Here is an 18603-nt window from a genome sequence, read left to right as displayed (position 1 = left end):
AATATTTTGTATATAAGATGATATTATAGAATAAAATATGTAATTAAAATGCAAGAAAGAGCCAAAATCAAAATCATTGCACAAAGACCACATGTTTAGTATAACCTTTATTTTATTAACCAAATTTCAGTAAAAACTCTTATTAGGTAGAAAGACAATTTTCCCAGTCAGTAGTGCTTGTAGGGCCAACCCAGGCTTTCCCACATAATCACCTTTTACAAAAGTGGTCATTGCCACAATGTATACATGATTTCAATTAAATTTGATGTATAACAGCTTAAAAATGCCATAAATCTTTGAAAAGTGATCACAGTAGAGACTGGTTTGGCCCTTTTTAATATATATTTTTGTATGAGTATTTCTACTGATCTGTACCAAACTAGTGTCAAAACTACATGATAGACAACAGTGTGTTACAAAAGCATTGGGAAGAAAAACAAACTGTGTACAATTATGAGCCCCCTCCGGCAGTGTCTTGTTCACTAACTCTCGTTTCATATAAAAAAGAAGGAAGCTATAGGATTATTATAGTCACAAAATAAAATTTCTTTGGCATAGAATACCCACCCAAAAGCTTTGTCACACATACATACACATGCACTCTTAAAAGGCTCTCAACCTACAAGCATTACTGTCATTAAAATCAGCAAAGTGCGGCTATAAAACACAGATTAGCCCTGTAAGATTCCCATACTCGGAGAGAATTGCATATATTACACTAAGCAGAGCGCAGAGGACAGCTCTACAGATGGATAAATCCTCTTTTTTTGTCCCAGTTCGTCAACTTGTTGGACGTCCACTCTTCCAGATCTGTAAACATAACACAAAAATAAATTTGCTAACTGTAAAATAAAAAAATGCAATAGAATTTTATCTTTTATCAATACAGAAAGCTGATTGTAAACCATTAGTGTAGTCACGATAATAAAATATTAATGTCCATCTTGATACCAAGGAAAAGACTGTCTCTGCCACAATGACAATAAAAACAATTTTTAAGACACATGTTCAGCACAAAATATAAGTTTTAATATTAGTATCATGTGGATAGTAATTCCAGACCATAAACTTTTTAGAAAAGGTCCATTATGTGATTTTTCTAAATTGAGTATCAATACTTTAAATGAGTTTTGATATCCACTGATTAACAGCCTTCAATCATATTATACCTTTAAAAATCATGGAACCCTTGTCTGTCGTATTGCATATTGCCGACATATTCCTCATGCATCATGTTGCCCTCCATACTGTCCATGGGAATGTCACCTGGGTAACCTCCGTATCCTTGGAAACCACCTACATCCAGCTCTGTAATGCAAAAACACACATTTCTTAATTAGCCAAATCATTATTTTTTGGGATGCATTTGTGCTGTACAACATCATAAAACAACACTGGAATAGGGCCTCAAAAATCAGAGAAGTTATGAAGTAATGGGCCAAATCAAGACCAGAGTCATCAGAAATAAATCAGTAAAACAGCCTGAAGATATACTTAATTATAAAATGTAATTACACACTCTGCATACAGGATTTAAAAATTACACAGAGGCTATCAAATATCTTGATGAAGTAAGCTGTGGATTCCTGTGGCCTAAGGGGGTCTTTACTCAAAAGTAAAGACAAAATACCAAAGCCATAAAAGGAGAAAAGTCAAGTGGTGGAAAAGAGGGGTATTAAGAGAGATGATCCACAGATAAGGAAAACCCAAAAGGGAGCAGAGTTTGGACGTAATCTCATCTTGAACACCTTAACTTATTTCAACTGAGTAAAAGAAAAATGACATTAAATTATTACTAAACTATAATGCTATTTACCATTGTAAAACTTAACACAGTTGAATGTGAATTAAGAGATTTTTGAGTTAAAGTATTTGAACTTAACTGGATATGACTAATGCCTTGGCAGGGTTCATTATGCTCTAGTATTGATTATATTGTGCAGCCGCAACCAAGCTATTTATACTTTAGAACATTTCTGTTGGAAAGCTTAATTATGAGCTAATTATCAATATCAAGTGAAAAATATCTTAAATGAAAACCTGGCAGTTAGGCTACTAGATTACTGTACTTTTCTTCTCATTTTTTCTATCACACATTGTCACTTAACTAAAGTAAATCTATGATAGATATTTACCACCAGGTATTATCCCACCAAACCAAGTAATTAGAAAATCATGAAAACCTGTCATCATGCACTTTAACACCTGTACTGGAGATGTCAAGATGACTGGCGCAGACGACAGTATGTTACCATCCATCCCTCCCTCCCTTAATCCTTCCCTCAATCACTCCCTCACTTCCCTCCCTCCCTCCCTCCCTCTCTCCATCCCTCTGTGTTGGAGGAGAGTGACTGAGAGGGGAGGAATTCGCTGAGGTGCACATTTTATCAGGAGCTACTCACCGTCTGGATACGGGCCATCCATGGGAACAGAATTATGAGCCTGCGGAAGTCAGAGGGGACAGTCAGGCCAAGTCAACACATAGTAATTAGAAGGATGTAACAGTACTGGCCAACTTTAGTGTTCTGGTATAGTTCATTTTTAGAATGGACAATTTTATACATTTTAACTTAAAATTTTTATTAAAATGACTTGTTTTTGATTGCATGTCAACATTTACAACCAATACTTTTTAAAGATGCAATTTTAAAATTTTTAAATCAGTGCTAATTGAATGGTGAACTACTGGACAGATAAAGATGCTTTGAGTATTGAGTGAATTTCTCTATCGTGAAATTCATCTTCATTCATCTAATTTTTTACATTATTACAAGAAATTGCGAGGTTGACACACTATAACACATTAATTCCCATATAATGTATGGTTTCATATGCATTTAGTTTAAAAGTCTTTATTTTTGCCATTAATAGTCAACACTCACCATTTCCCAGGCAGCAGGGTCGTGTTTGAACAGTGAGTGTGTGAGCTCCACAGACACGCGCTTCTTGTAGTCGGAGTTTTTGTCTTCAGAGATGCGGAAAAGCACGGCTGCAGCGTAAGTAGCTGAAAGGAGAAACAGATATACAAAAATATAAATAATATAAATGTACAAAAAAAATAATGTTGGATTAAACATGGATGATAAATGGAACAGTGACACTGCAGTCTGGAGAATAGTGAGTTTATAAGCATAATTATCATAATGAATTGTAGTCTCTGTTATGTGCTTTTGCTCAAACTTTTGGAGGTCAAGATGTCAAGAAATACAGGATATGAGTGTAATAAGTTGTGAACAAAAAGCAATGTTAAAATGTCATACTACTGTAGTTGGCGTGTATGCGCAGTATTTTGACGTAACAGTGTGATAAAGGTATTTACCAGTAATGACTTAGCAGCTAAAGGGGTTCGTTTCACTGCATTTTATATTATTTTGAAATAGATTTGGCATATATATCTCTATGTTTTGCCAGTTTGTGACAAAGATGGTGGACTTTGCCAATTTCGTTTGAAATATGACTTAGTACAACATGAGTCACAGCTGTATTAGTCATATTAGCTGTATTAGCTGTATAAGTTGTGTAAGGTCGTACCAATGCCCTCGTTGTTGGAGTGCAGCAGCTCCATGAGAGGAGCAGAGGCTCCCTCACTGTCGATGATCTCTGCAGACGTTTTGTCCAGAGCCAGTTCACACAAAACACCAGCCGCCACCCTCTTCACATTATCCACTGGAGAGTACAGCAGCTGCAGAGAGGTGGTTAAGTAGTTAACACAAGGTTTGAAGAAATAAAAACTGTTGTGATCATGATTAGATATTTTGTCTACATCAGTAGTTGTGTCCAAGAGCATTGCCATTGACAGAAAATAAATATAAACATAAAACATAAATTGCTAAACTTAAAATTTTCTTCTGATAAGAAAAACATTGTAAATAATATATCAGGTAAATAAGCTGTTTATCTAATTACAATGTTTGTTTTGTTAGAAGAAAACACAAAGTTCAGTTATAAAAAAGATAAAATACATTTTCTAACTTAAATTGCTAAAATAACACAATTTCATGCATGTCTGTAGAATACTCACTGGACTATTTAGTTAGTTCAAAAAAATTATTAGCATTTGAATGAAATTTTCTACACCAAATGAAGCCATGTCTCCAGTTGTTAGTGAGGACAACAAATCTTATTTTCTCACAGTTAGAAAACTGACTTAGAAGTCTGCTAAAACACATTTCCTGGAGTACATTATGAATTACCTCCACTCATTTTTCTAGTTTATATTTACCTGGACAAACAGGGGAATGGCCTGGAGGTTAGCGATCTCTGCTCTGTTCACTGGGTCTCTGGCGAGTATGTGCAGAGCTCCAGTGCAGCCCTCAACAATCTCCTCCATTCTCACTCCATCCTGCAACAAACAGGGCAAATCTAATTCATTATTCAGCAAAATCAATTATCTTAACAAGTCCCTGAACACCAGCCTGTCTACGGCCTTTGGGGTCCTGTGTTTGTGTCCTTGTACCTGGTATGTTTGTGCGCTGGAGGAGTCGTGTTTCTGGGCATCCTGGTGGGCTTTGAGCAGGAGGTTGACCAGACGTGGGACAGCACCTGCGTCTCTCAGAGGGGCCTGGTTCTCCGGGCACAAGGCCAGGTTACGGATCAGGCCAACTGCTGCCTACAGAAAAAACACACAGATTTACATATACACACATCAAAGCATCTTCATATGTTAACCATCTGTCCAATATTTTCCAATTCATTTAGTTTAGATTTTTTTAAATGGTAAAATGGTATTCTTTCATACCTAGTTAAATAAAATGAATAATGAAAAAGCACTTTTAATAAAAAAAAAAAGTATACAATTTCAGAACCCCAACCACAAAATATACCACGGAAACTAGTATTTTAATAAGGAAAGGCATCAAACCAAAACCAAATTATAATCCTAATTCCAGTTAATTAGAGGAGGAAAAGGAAAATATGATTACTTAATCATACATATCTTAATATTATTCTACTATGACATAGTTGTGTTGTTTTTACTAACACATACTAAAGACAAACTGTATTAAATATGTGAACAAAGTGCCTAATAACTGTATTTTATTCTGTATAATAATCTATTATTTAATCGATTGCCATTTTCATACTATACCTTAATGACAGGCCAGTAGTAGGGCTGGTTGAGCAGTTTGACGATGGCGGGGATGCCGTAATGTCTCCGGACTGCGTTTTGGGCGAGCTCTGCGTGCTGGTGTCTGGACGTGAGGTGGCGGAGGGCGCACACGGCAGGCTCAGTCACGTCCTCCTTCTCTCCGGCTCTCAGGATGGCATGGATCAGAGCTTCGACGCCATTGCTTTGAGTGACCAGGCTCTTGTTGTGGGCATTGTTGCAGGTGAGGTTGGAGAGGATGCCGGTAGCGCAGGTGAGCATGTTGATGTCATCTGAGCTGAGAAGACCAACCAATGTCTGAAGGAGGCTGTCCATGCCCTCCTGATATGCAACCAAAGACTTACCATTAGGATAACTCACATTCCAAATGTGTACACTAAACATTTATATACAAGTCAATTAATAAGGTACAACAATTCTGACTTATTAATAAATTATCTATACAGCCAATCTCACAGCAACAGATTTTGCCCCTTTGATATGAAGTCAAACTAAGAGAAAAAAGGTAAACAAATTCAGGTTACTTTAAAAGATACACTATGTAACTTTTTGGTTGGGAGTCACCTGCTTGTTTCTATGAATATGTCACTGCTCAGCTTGAAATGTTCCACAGTATGACATTAAACAACTTTACCTTTAATTAATTAATTAATTGAAGATGGTTTTACAGCTCAAAAATACCTAGAAAAATAGGAATTCTGACTGAGAGTGGGGTTGCCGCTCCACAAATCTGACCTGTAACTTGGTCTGGTTTGGTCTCCATGAAGAGAGAAAGGTTTAATACCATACTGTGAAGCAATTTAGACAAAGCAACATGTTGCAATTCATTACTGAAAATTGTTTCTTGTTTAAGACAGAAATAATTTAAACATAGTCAGACTTAACGCTTATTATTACTTAATATTAAAAACTATAGGGACACTATTATAAACAGTGTAGTACTCAATAAATGAAAAGGTGATCACTGTAGTTTAATGTACCTGTCTGGTAGCAGCATCTGACAAGTTTCTGAGGGTCCACAGGCAGTTCTGCATCAAACGTTGACTGCCCCCTGTGAGGTGTTTCCCCAAAGCTTGCATCCCGCCTGCAAATCACAGAACAACTGATCAGCTGTTCTCTGTGGTCCATTAATGTAAGCCACAGCTGTCCAGGTGAAAGACATGCTACCACACCTGTCTGATTTCACACAGGTGGGTCAACACAGAGTGGGTTCTTACCAGCCTCCACTATGGCGGGTTTGTTACTGGGGCAAACAGAAAGCACTTTCAGTACTCTGCTCGTGGTCCACAGCAGTTTCTCATAGTTGTAGGTTCTCATGATGTGGACCAGACCCTCGGGACCTCCGTTGGCCAAGATGATGAGCTGTAAAAGTGAAATATAGGATTAAAAGAATTGTGCTTTGTAATATTAAGATTTAGTAAACTCATTGGTTGACTATGGCCTAAATATATGTGAAGGTGCATTCACACATAAAAACACACATAGCCTTATACATTTAAAAAAAAAATTGAGACTAAGGTCAGAACTAAACCTGGACTAGAACAGGATCAAACCTAGTCTATATTAACGCTACACTGGGTTCACACCTTGACAAGTATGAATCATCATCATTTTTATGCTTTTCAGACATTACATTGTTTGAACATGATGTGAACCTGTGATAAATTCAGTGGAATTGCAATTAATATTCATAATTTTGACATTGGAGCCCTTCCCACACCCAAACACATAGTGCCAGATGACAAGGCTCTGTTCCCAGGCCACACCCAAAACACAGCACATGTACACACAAGCAGAAGCACCTGATCAGATTTCCTGCTTGGGTGAGCCCAAGATTCACCAGTCTGACTGTTAATCCAGTCATAAGGCTCAGTGTTTTGCCACCTGCCAATTATTTCCCCTCATACAACAAACTGATCCACTGTGTAATATGCCCCATCATATTTCATTCAACAAAGACCTTATGCAAATTTAGGGCTACTTCATGTGAAAAAAAAACAAAACACTGAAAAGCCCCAAGCATATCACAAATTATTTGAAATGACTAAATCTAAAGCATTTTAACACAAACCAGAGATCTGAATTTTGACTTTGTTTCCCAAATATGAGCCTTGGATAGGTGCTCAAAGCCTGTGTATACCTTGCTCTCTTGGTTGCCGTAGGACAGCAGCTGTAGACAGTCTGTGGTGATGGCCAGGAACTTGGGGTTGCTCTTCTTCAAAAGGGGCACCATCCTCTGCAGCCCATCCGCTAGACGCACGGCCATCTTGGCTCCCTCCTGGTGCAGCAACAGGTTGTGGAGTGTGGTGATGGCGTAGAAGAGCACAGACTCCATGGGGGAGCTGGAGAGAGAGGGGGATTTAAAATAAGTATTTAGATGCTTGTGAGAAAACTTTTAATCTCTTTAGCAGTTTTTTTTTATTTTTTATTGTGGACTATAATCCACACACATTTGGTCAACTGTATTTTTTTCACTATACACTCTACCTAGACGATTGAGTGATGATTTAGACAACAAATCATGCATGCAACTGACACCAGCTGAACTGTTATGAGAGAAGAATTTCTGTATATTCCTCGGGTTTTTCTCACATACTTTTTACATTCATAATAACAAGTGTGATAATAATGGGTAATGGAAATAACAATGCAGTTACGAACAAAGCACATCTTGTCTTTGTCAATACCTGAGCATGCGCACTAGAGCGGGGATGCCTCCAGACTTGAAGATGGACAGCAGGCCCTCTCTTTGGTGGGACAGATTGTGCAGGATGCTGGCAGTGGCCCGGGCGGTCTCCATATCACTGGTGTTTTGCATGGCCCTCACCACGGCAGCCACCATCTGTGGAGACTGCATCAAGGCACGCCGCGACGCCTCTTTACGAGTCAGTTGGTTCACAATCTGGGCTGCCTTACTGACCACAACCTGATGGCAAAAAATTCATGTTATTTGAATACAGGCAAAATATATATGTAAACTGTGATAGTGATTATGTGATTTGAAAAAAATCAAACACACTTACACATAAAAAATCATGTATAATATAATCTCAGTAAAGGTGTGCTACATAACTTTATTGGTATAGGGTTTGCCACCTGCTTGTCTCCATGGTGCATTGCCTGGAATAAACGTATCTAGCTCCATGGAGACAAGTGATAAGTAACCCAGCTCAGAGAAAGAATCAATGTTCTTTGTACTTTTCAGCAATAAAAAACAGCTGCAATTGAATAAATGCAAGATAGATACAGTATATACAATAACAGGGCACTGTGGAACAGTGCAGGCAAAGTGATAACATTTCCATGGACACTGCAAGGTAGTAGCGCCCCCACCCATGAAAGTAACAGAACTACACTGTTCTCATAGACAGCTGCTGTCAATTCTTATGTCAGCTTATGTCAATTCTGTGTCAATACTTTGATTGAAATAGTTTATAAACACGTGTGTAAAATAACATACTTTTTAAACAAGTATATTTTTTCTTTTTCAAAACTAAAATATTTGAACTGAACAACTTGCAACAAAAACGGTCAGTAAACACACATACCTGGTCTTCATCATTGAGCAGTTTTGTGAGCTCTGGTACAGCACGTGTGGCCAGTTCTGCATCGTCCTGATAGTTGATGAGGTGGATGATAGCAGTCTTTAACATCTGGGAGGGCTCTGCGAGTCTCTGGACATTGGTCATCTGGGACGGGTCAGTCTGAGTGGACAGGATCTTGGTGCCCTCCTCAAGGGTCTCAGGGAACATGGCCGCTCGGATACGCTGGGTCCTGGTGAGGGCATACTGAGCATCTAATTCTGGAAAATAAAATAGAAAATAAAAAATAAAAAACAGTAACACAACTGGTTCACAAGTTTAAACAGTTAGTTGACAAAATCTTTCTACTCTCACAACTGCTACTTCTATTGCTACAAGGCACTGAAAATGTTCTTTGTGGCAAAAATATGTGTATAGTAGTTTTAAGATGGACAGCAAAAGCCTCAGCTACTACACCCTCTGCTGTAACTACTACTACAAAAACACTACATTATTAAAAACTACTACTAGGCTACTCATCCCAGTCCAGCTTCTGAAACTAATCCAGCATTCTTAGTAATTTAACACTAAAAACTTTAATTCCAGAGCCCTATATTTTTAAAATATCATGGGTTTACACCTTCTTTTAAAGGTTTTCATTCAAGTTGCTGCATATACGAACCACTTTAACATAAATACAGCTAGTTTTTCCTCATTTTTTGTACTGAGACCCTTTCTGGTCATATAACTTCTGTATAAAAGGAGTAGGCCGGTCATATATGAAAGCTTGAACAATATATTTAGGGCTTTTTTATGTATTATGAGTTGATGTGAGTTGTAGAAGGTAGGATAAATACGTGCTATGGCCAATTATGGATTCATTACGTCATTTATTTGTTGCAGCTCAGGCTTTTTCATGAAACTAGAGTCTATTTAAAATGGGTTAACAGGGATTATCCTGCTTTGTATCAGTGGCATAAAGTAGTTTCAAATATTATTATTATCATTTATCACAGTATATCTCTTTAGCAATATATCACGCTTCAAAGGAGGGAGAGTGCAATCCAAATGTTACAAGAATCAAATTTCCTCAGTAAAAGCCCACTTTGCATAAGGTAGTAGCTCTGCCTGACTCTTTACATGTCTCACCGGCTGGGTCCTGGGTGGTCATGGTTGTGGTGACGGTGTAGTGCTTGCTGGTGGTGTAGTCAGAGGTGTCATCGTCCCTCACAGTGGTGGCTCCGGACTGGATCCCAGAGTCTGAGCTGTACATGGTCTGCTGCCACTCTGACACCTTCACCATGCCGTCGCGCTCCCCCACTGCACAGACAGGGGCAAATACACGTTAATACAGCTCTAGGTAGTTTAGGAGTTTATGCTTATGTATGTCACTGGCAAAAGACCCCACTTCCCAGAAAGGGTCATACACAGAAATTTATTAACTAATTAATTACAACTCTATGCAGAGGAGTTTAAGTTTATCTATATCACTGGCAAAGATTTTAATAATGTGTGAAAAAAGTGATACAGCTATTGTTAAAAGAGGACAAAATGGTCACTACAACAAATTATGTTGAGAATTCTGTGCCATTTAGAGTGCCATGGGGTTACTATTTTATTTGACTTTATAATCATGTTCTAAAAAAATACTGAATGTTGGCAGTAGTTTTGTTATATTAAGACTGGTGTTGTTTATATTGCCTTATTGGGTGAAAGTTATATTAACTGAGTGATATGTAAGGGTTGCCAGTTTTGTCAAAGTTTGTCATAATCGTGCAATCACAGAGCTATAATGTTACATCACTATAAATGATACATATTACAAATTAATTACATAAATTACACTGTGACTACAATTTCTTCCCAACTACAAGAAGAGACTAAACTGATTTCAAGCTTGCTTCTTACTATTCTTGTCTAGCCTTTTGCACAGTTGAGGGAAAACTCCTTTGAAATTTTAGTAGAAGGCCACCTAGGCTGCAGGGTGTGAGAAAAATATAATAGTAAAATCACGTTGGACTCTACATTGAAGTTTTGTATTAAATCTTGAATAAATAAATAAAGCATTTCTTTTACAGAGAAGTGTAAAAACACAGAAGCACAATAGGTGGAAGTTGGAAAATGTAAGCAAGTTCCTTTATAGTTTCATAAGTTCAGTACAGTAAACAGACCTAATAAATTTATATAACTAATATGAAACTACGCACATTATACAACTATGCACATTTCAGATTGGACAGACAAAATTAATTGATAAGAAAAGCTGAAATCTTACTTTGCATCGTCGTCTTTGCCTCCTGTTGTTAAACAATGGAGCAAACCTGAATGACACACACACAAAATTGGTTTTAGTCAGGATATTCAGATGCAGATTACATTATGTTAATTACAAAACATTGCCACAGTTTTCATGCTTAAACATTCTTCATGGGAGCCTTATGAAGACTAAACTAGTGACTTAACTAGTGAATGACAGCTAACAAGACAGGTCCATACAGGAGATTGGAAGAGGGTGGGAGGCAGGGGGTATGGGACGTAAAGGGGGGCGAGAGTCAGCTGTAAACGTGGAATGCTGTATGGCCAATGTGACCTTTGAACCCAGGCCTACACCCATGCAGCCGTGGGAGGGAGTAGCCACTACTGCTGACACACAGCAATATGTAACCAGTCCGTCGGGTTTAACCTCCAGAGGGTACAAGCGAAATGACACAAAACGTCATAATACAACTGTGCTAATTAGCCAAATGCTCTTTATCTTATCTGTAGTCTAAACAGGAATGGAGCTTTGAATTTTAGCACTATTTAAACTGAAACTGGCTTATTTGTTGTGGCAGATATTTCTAGTGAACAATATGATTCCATTCAACATATAACAAAATGATCTCAGAAACATTTGTTATCAATATACTTCTATAATATATATTCTATTTTGCCAAAAAAGGCTCGTTACTCAAAACCCTTTTTGATACTACAATTAAAAATTATATTTTTAATACAACATTGTCACTTATATAGGTTCTGATATAGCTCAAGATTCCTTCTAAAACTATTCAGGAAAGTTTGTCTAATGATACAAAATTGCATCTGTATATTGTTTTTTTCAAACCCTAATTTAAAACTAGTTACAGCAACCTTGACTAAATTAAGACTTATGAATTGTCTTTCATTTATTTAGTATTTTGGTCTCAACAGTCATATTTATGCATGATTAACAAAAATATACAACAAAGTAAACAAACAAACAAAAACAAAAAAATCAGGGGTAAAGGCTTGATATCTCTTTACATTTCTATGGCCTGAACGCTGCATTTTCTGCCTGTACAATAGCTTCCCCACACAACATGACAACACTCCTACTTCTGTTCTAGAGATTGTAGTGATTGAGCTCTACGGAAACAACAGCACAAACAGATCATATTATGCAAGATGTACTCACTGATTCCACAGAAATACATGTTAATTGATGACTAGCAATTCTAACACAACATTTCCAAATAAACACCTGGTTTTACAGAGCACCTGTCTTTCCACTCTTAATAAATCAGGTATGTAGCTCAGCGGTTTAATGAGCACCCACTGCTCTATGGGACCAACCCACAACTTACAATGGAATACAGTTTGCGTGGCTGTTCACATTCAACCGCTGGCTGTTTCAAAATGTGAGCATGAAAAGAGACACTCCCTTCACATTTGCCCCTGGCTCTGTAAGGGTTTGTGTTGTGTTAAATTACAGTCAGTAGCATTGCCCCCTCTAGGCTTTACACACTCAGAGGAGGTTTTGCATAATTGTTATAATCTTGTTCATGGGCCAATGAAGACATAATACACGAACAACAGTTATGCAAATATTTTATTGGGAGTGATTTTTTTGTCATGTTTACTTTACCCATTTTGAGACTGAAGATTCCAGCCTGAATAAGAAGAAAGCTCTAGACACAATCTCTTTACCACTGCTTGATTTTGTATTGTATTGTATTTTTCTAATTGTGCATTTTCCATTATCATCTACACTAATATGATAATTGATACTGAGGTGTGTGTGACTGGGCTTTTGTGACCAACAATGGAAGATACACATTATTTTAAGTAATGAAATGCCCAAACTAAAGATCTACATCAAAATACAAATAAATTCCGAATATGTGATACAGACTCAAAATATTCCAAATAATGTTTTTATGGTGTCTTTAATATCAAAATGTGAGTACTAGAAAAGGTTAAGTGCCATTTTGTCCTATTTACTATGAATATTTTCACTATTATACTTGTTCAACTGAGTATCTAATTTAGTTTTAGATTTGATTAAAATCTGGGTATCGATTTTTGACAACCCTACATCAGACTGCCTCACTTATTCTCATTGCTTATTGTATCATATTTATCCACTAAACAGAACATTTCCTTCAATTTATACCAATCTAAGGAAATAGAAAGTAAATTTGATCTACCTCTACTAATACAACCACTGTGTCTTAGTGTCTCATTGCACAGTAGTATGAGAGAGCAGATGAGTTCAGTTGTGACTGGGTCTGGCAGTGTTTACCTGCCTGTAGGACCCGCTCCCACTGGGCTGTCTGAGCTTGCAGCTACATGCTACATTCAGATAAGGCACTAGCTCATCAGCCTGATAGAAACTATGCTCTCACTGAAAACACATTCCTACCTTTCGTACATGTCAGGGCGTGGCATCTTTTGTGTTGTGGTGAAAATAAACTTTTAACATTTTGTATTTAAACTGATAAAAAGCCAGCGAAACTTTGATATTGTTGCTTAAAACAGAGAAAGTAAAAGGCGTAATGACAGAGAGGCTTGTGCGTAAAAGCAAACGGGGAAAATTCAGGAAGCGTTTTGCAGGTTTCGTTGTTGGGGCGAAACGGGGAAAGCAGTGAACTGTTGCAATGCCACGGCACGCCCCACTCATCACCGTGGTAACTGTGTACAGTGTGTGTGTGTGTGTGTGTGTGTGTGTGTGGGGGGGGGGGGGGGGGGGGCTGGTGACCCAGCTGAGGTTTGGTTCCAACCATGAATGAGCAGCCAAAACATAGTGTTGTACCTTCTCAACAACTACGTTCAAAAAGGTTAAAATTAGAAGAGGAAAAGTATTAATTTCGTACTTTAGTAGTCCAAGGTCCAAAGTAGTCCAGAGAGCTGCCATTGAATGCAAGTTTGAAATGTGCTGCTATATGTTTAATATTCTTTACTTTTATTCTTTACTTTTATGTTTTTTTTATTTCTTTTTTGGACAGTTTTTTTTTTTTTGGCAAACCGTAAACCAGCTCTTGTAAAATGGGGTGAAGAATGAGACATTCAGCAAATCGTCAAAAACGGGACTCAATCTCATGTCACTGTGGCGAGCACGAATTTTACCATACTATGACTAAGCTCCTAGTTTAACACATTTATTATTACTACTACTACCACTACCTTTACCACTGTTACTACAATTTATAATACATCTGATATTCAAAAAATAAAAAAAATAAGAAAAATTTAAAATAAAATGCACTATAAAAGAATGGTGCCTTTGATTCTTTTTAAGTATAATGAACAAAAAATGATGAATGACTTGAGAAAAGAGTACACATTGATAGTAATCTAAGATAACACTGAGTATTAATATTATACTTGTTATTTGGTGTCAATAATGCCTGTAACAACAGTGATCCCACATATACTAAAGCTGCACTTTGCTCTTCTCCAGTTAATGACTGACACATCCTTTACTCTCACAGCACTCTATATTATCATCACATTAGCTCCAAAATCCCCTTCTGAACATGCAATTACATAGAAACCACACATCTGCTTCTACCGCACACCACTTCTACTTAAATTGTCTCTACGTTAAAGTCTTCTTCTAACTGAACCCCAAACAGCAGCAGTAAACCAAGAATGTGCATCAGTGGAGAGGGCCTATGAAAAGCACTGGAACTCTAGTGTGACATTTCACACTCCTGTAGTAAGTTCATCTTGTGGCTATGAGTAAAAATGGCATATTACTGTATTTGTATCTCTCATTGACTCATGTGTGACCCGCTGATACCATGAGGAGTGAGAAGGATGGGTCCCAGTGAGTAACACTGTTAGACAAATCTCAGTCTGCCCCCATAGGCATGTCATAAGGGAGTGTCTGCAGCTCTGACAGAGGCTCTGTGAGGGTGTGGTGACGGATTGTGTGGGCGACTTACAGCTTCAAAAAACAACTAATGACTGCACAGGTTACACTACAGAAATTCGCTGGAAATGTCCCTTAATTTGACTTTTCTTCAGTTCAGTTAAATGAGAGGTGAAGGAACATAATATCTAAAATACTATGTGTTGAGCATATGTTTCCTTGAAAATATAATTATTTGTAAAAAATTATCAGTCATTAATATTAACTGATAGTAAAATGAAACGCCCTGTATGTTAGTACGTGTTGTACTAATTTAACATCCTCTTCATTCTGTTAGGTTCTGTAAATAGAGCAGTTGCTTCAGGTTGATTTGAAACTTGCACAAGGTTAGCCATTTCTCCCTCTGACAAGCCCTGCATGGTGTAACATGTCAGTAGCCCTCCACTGTCCCATCTGTGAAGTTTTAAAAAGCTCTTTGGTCATATGATTCTCACCATTTTACTCACTGTTACAATAATCCAGAGCCATGTTTTCACTCTGATCTGCATAATGTCATGTTTAGTCTGACACACAGATAAAGTGGATTATGTTGCCCACAGGAGCTGCAGTATGGGTCATTTCTGCTGGCGCCACACACATGCTCTGGGCAGGTCACATGTATGTCCCCTGACACGCAGGTTTTCCCAGATCACTTAAACACAGCATGCTGCATTCAAAGGACAGTGCAGATATGCACTGGCTCTGATGCAGGGTGGGTTATATGTTGTGGAAAGATTAGACTGAAAAGTTGGGGGAAATCATTAGACCATTAACATGAAACTGATGACAATATCTTTATTGTGAAACACAGTCTTTAAATATTATATTTGGGGCAGAGAGATCAGAGAACTTTTCAGATTCACAACATAATGAATTAGCATGACCAACACAAAAAGGTCAGTTCATCTTCTCTTGATTACAATAAAATTATTCAATTCACTACACTTTTTACAGTATTGTAGTAATAATGTATGCCTGGAATAGAATCTCATTCTCCACAGAGTTATCTGTGTATCAGAGAAGGAGCCCCCTCTTACCCCAGCACACAAGGCCACTCTGCCCCAGGTCTGTGGCTGTTTTGAGGGCTTAGTGGAAAGAGTTCTGACTTATGGATCAATACAGGGGATGAGAAGTGACGCACAGCTAATGGTTCAGTGATTCACTGTGGTTGGGGACAGGAAGTGGTGGTCAACATTACTGGACTGGTTAGGACTGTCCAGTTGAGGTCAGATGACACATAGAAAACATTAGCCTCAGTATAGGTAAAATAGGTAAAATACAAAAATACAAAACTGTGTCAAGAACAGTTTTAACTTAGGAATGTAAACTAAATTAAAGAGATATCAAAAATGCCTATAATTTAAACAGCTGCATGACAGGACAAATACACTGGAAACTGGAGTAGGTATTTAATCTCAGAAGAAACCAAACCAAAATATCCATATATGCAATCACAATGGTCAAGCATCCATTTAGACATGTACACTGGGGACAATTATAACAACTGGTGGTATGCATAATTGGCAATTGTAATGTATTTCACAGTCATCGTAAGAGGTCTTTCAAAAGATAATTTGCAGTTCACACAATAAAAGAGTGGGAATGCCTACTTAGTTATGGATTCTTCATTTTTTTGGTTATTAAATCAATGTTCAGGAATATTTGCAGAATTGTGACAATAATCGTAACATGAAAACCTGACACAGTGTACTCCCTAGTTGTCACTCATGTAACTAACTTATACAAAGAGGGTGCCTTTTGCAATAGTGTGACAAGCAGATAATAAATGCCAGAGCAGAGCAGTGAGTGAGGACATACCAGCAGGCTCTCCAGCACAGCAGCTGTAAACTTGTGCAACACAGAAAGCCAATCAAACATGGCAACTGGAATAATAACTGAATAACTGGAATAAGGTGATTGCAGTGGGTTTAACAGTAGGTGCAGTAGATGCACTCTGATACCGTTTTTGTTTACTCCAAGTGGGACTTCTGTGAATCAGAGGAAATGTGATCTGGAGGAGGGGGAGGAGCTTAAAGCAGCGGTATCACGTTACACCATGGCTGATAAAGACAGAGTGAATGAGTGAGGCAGAAACTTATCCAAACCAAAGCCATAAATCTCCAGGCAACAAAGCTCACAAAGTTGTTTTGGCCTTATGAGGGAAGCATGTACATGTGGAGGAACAGGGTTAGCATTGAGAGTAAAACAATGCACCATAACCATAAGACTAAAAAACATAACTCGAGAATGACTGTGTAAGTCGCATTCAATTGGTGGAATGAAAAAAGCATAAAGAATCCTAGTTTTAGTAGGCTACAATATTTGTGGTAAAGAAATGTTTTTGTCATGTGTTGATGGCCCAAATGCTAAATTAATAAAGAGGATTGCAATGGGAAGGGTATCTGAAAAAAACAAAACAAAAACATTTTATTACTGTATAATATTACAGCAATGAAATTGTTTGTAGACAGACACCAATATGTGGTTGTCTAATGTCTTTCTACTTGAACAACAAATGACTGTTTTCTTCATCTCTCATCTCATGTTCCTGCAAAGTCTAAACTCCACCCCCAAAACACAATTTTACTATCACATAAATAAGATGGCCTGTCAGTGAAAAAGCCCCAAGCTTATCACTGGTAAATTTAATTTTTGCACACCCCTAGTAAGACAGATGGACAAAGGAAGGAAGGAAGAAGATGAAGTAAGTCTGGACAGAGAACCAGTGTGTGACTTTGCAGTGTCCGAAAAGGAAAAGAGTAGCGGCATTGTCCCACTGACAGCTATCTGTGTGAATAGGAAGCCGTTTGTGGAGTGTCCCGCTGGACCTGAGCGAAAGAGCTGGAGCAAATCAAGAAGGCTCAGGCAGTGCATCTGTGGACCCAATGTGAATGCCAAGACCAAGAGCATCCAAAGCCCTATTTAAGGATGAGACTGCGCCACTGCGGTCCAACGTGTGTCTGAGAGCTGAGGCGATGTGACAGATGATTAATTTTTCAGGGAGATTAGAGACACATGGAGCAGGAGGGGGGAAGGTGGGTGTTTGGGAGAGCAAGGCAGGAGCCAGCAGAGACCAGCCGGAGGACAGAGCCAAAGGAAAAAGTTGTGTCGACAAGTTCGAGATCAGAGTTCTCCATCTACATGCAAAGCCTGGGAGAGATGCCATTTGCTCTATATCAAGTTTTATGTTAAAATGCAAATAATTAATTTAGAGAAATTGATTGACTTGTATTTCTTTTTCAATGACAACATCTTTCTTTATAAGTGAAAAAAATCTTTGACATGTGGTGAAGCTGGGGACCTGCCTCGTTCTATCTTTGGGCCAATAGGCATGATTTAGCAGCGCAAAATTAAATCCAGTCTTGGCACAACACACTACTCTGCTGCAATAGTTGGAAGGAGGGAGAAAAATGAAAACATGCATTTTTGAGTTTATCCGTGTTTAGCAAAATGAGCCAAAATTGGTTCAATAGTGCAGACTCCGGGGGTTCTGACTGTGACCACACGTAAGGACACAACTATTTAGCTGTACAGTAGATTTTCAAACTTCCGGATACTACTTGCTACTTATCTAACAAGTCAAGCCTACCTTTGATTCCCTGCATGTTTCAGCCACACCCACAGCCTTATCCGTATGCTTAAAGTGTAATTAACTAAGAAAAACATTCACATTCAGAGCACAGATCCACTTTGGAGAGAAGCACAGCCCATAGTGGCCAACTGTGAAAACATCTTTTAAGTCAGGACTGGAATAGACTCAAGTATTTTGTCTGTTGTTTCTATTTTCAGGCAGATCATTGGCCTGTGTTTGTGTGGTGCAG

The 18603-nt window shown here is 38.1% G+C and overlaps 1 protein-coding gene across 1 annotated transcript in view; it reads right to left on the bottom strand.

Moving 5' to 3' along the window:
• Window positions 1-94: 94 nt before the first annotated feature.
• The window catches only part of jupa (junction plakoglobin a), a 21197-nt gene continuing 2688 nt past the window's right edge, over window positions 95-18603 (bottom strand). The window contains exons 2-16 of the mRNA XM_020941872.2: window positions 10904-10949; window positions 9778-9948; window positions 8656-8909; window positions 7795-8033; window positions 7248-7449; window positions 6325-6469; window positions 6088-6191; window positions 5090-5428; window positions 4457-4609; window positions 4223-4342; window positions 3532-3682; window positions 2883-3004; window positions 2403-2442; window positions 1170-1308; window positions 95-810 (exon numbers count right to left, since the gene is read on the bottom strand). Coding sequence (XP_020797531.1) covers window positions 1172-1308; window positions 2403-2442; window positions 2883-3004; window positions 3532-3682; window positions 4223-4342; window positions 4457-4609; window positions 5090-5428; window positions 6088-6191; window positions 6325-6469; window positions 7248-7449; window positions 7795-8033; window positions 8656-8909; window positions 9778-9948; window positions 10904-10910 — 2184 coding nt within the window. The 5' untranslated portion in view covers window positions 10911-10949 and the 3' untranslated portion in view covers window positions 95-810; window positions 1170-1171. The remainder of the gene's footprint in view (window positions 811-1169; window positions 1309-2402; window positions 2443-2882; window positions 3005-3531; window positions 3683-4222; window positions 4343-4456; window positions 4610-5089; window positions 5429-6087; window positions 6192-6324; window positions 6470-7247; window positions 7450-7794; window positions 8034-8655; window positions 8910-9777; window positions 9949-10903; window positions 10950-18603) is intronic.

The sequence above is a fragment of the Boleophthalmus pectinirostris genome, unplaced genomic scaffold, assembly GCF_026225935.1.
Source record: "Boleophthalmus pectinirostris isolate CB_2022bp ecotype Guang Dong unplaced genomic scaffold, ASM2622593v1 HiC_scaffold_22, whole genome shotgun sequence".
NCBI lineage: Eukaryota > Metazoa > Chordata > Actinopteri > Gobiiformes > Gobiidae > Boleophthalmus > Boleophthalmus pectinirostris.
The sequence above is the reverse complement of the archived record's forward strand: the minus strand, read 5'-3'. Positions and strand labels throughout refer to the sequence as shown.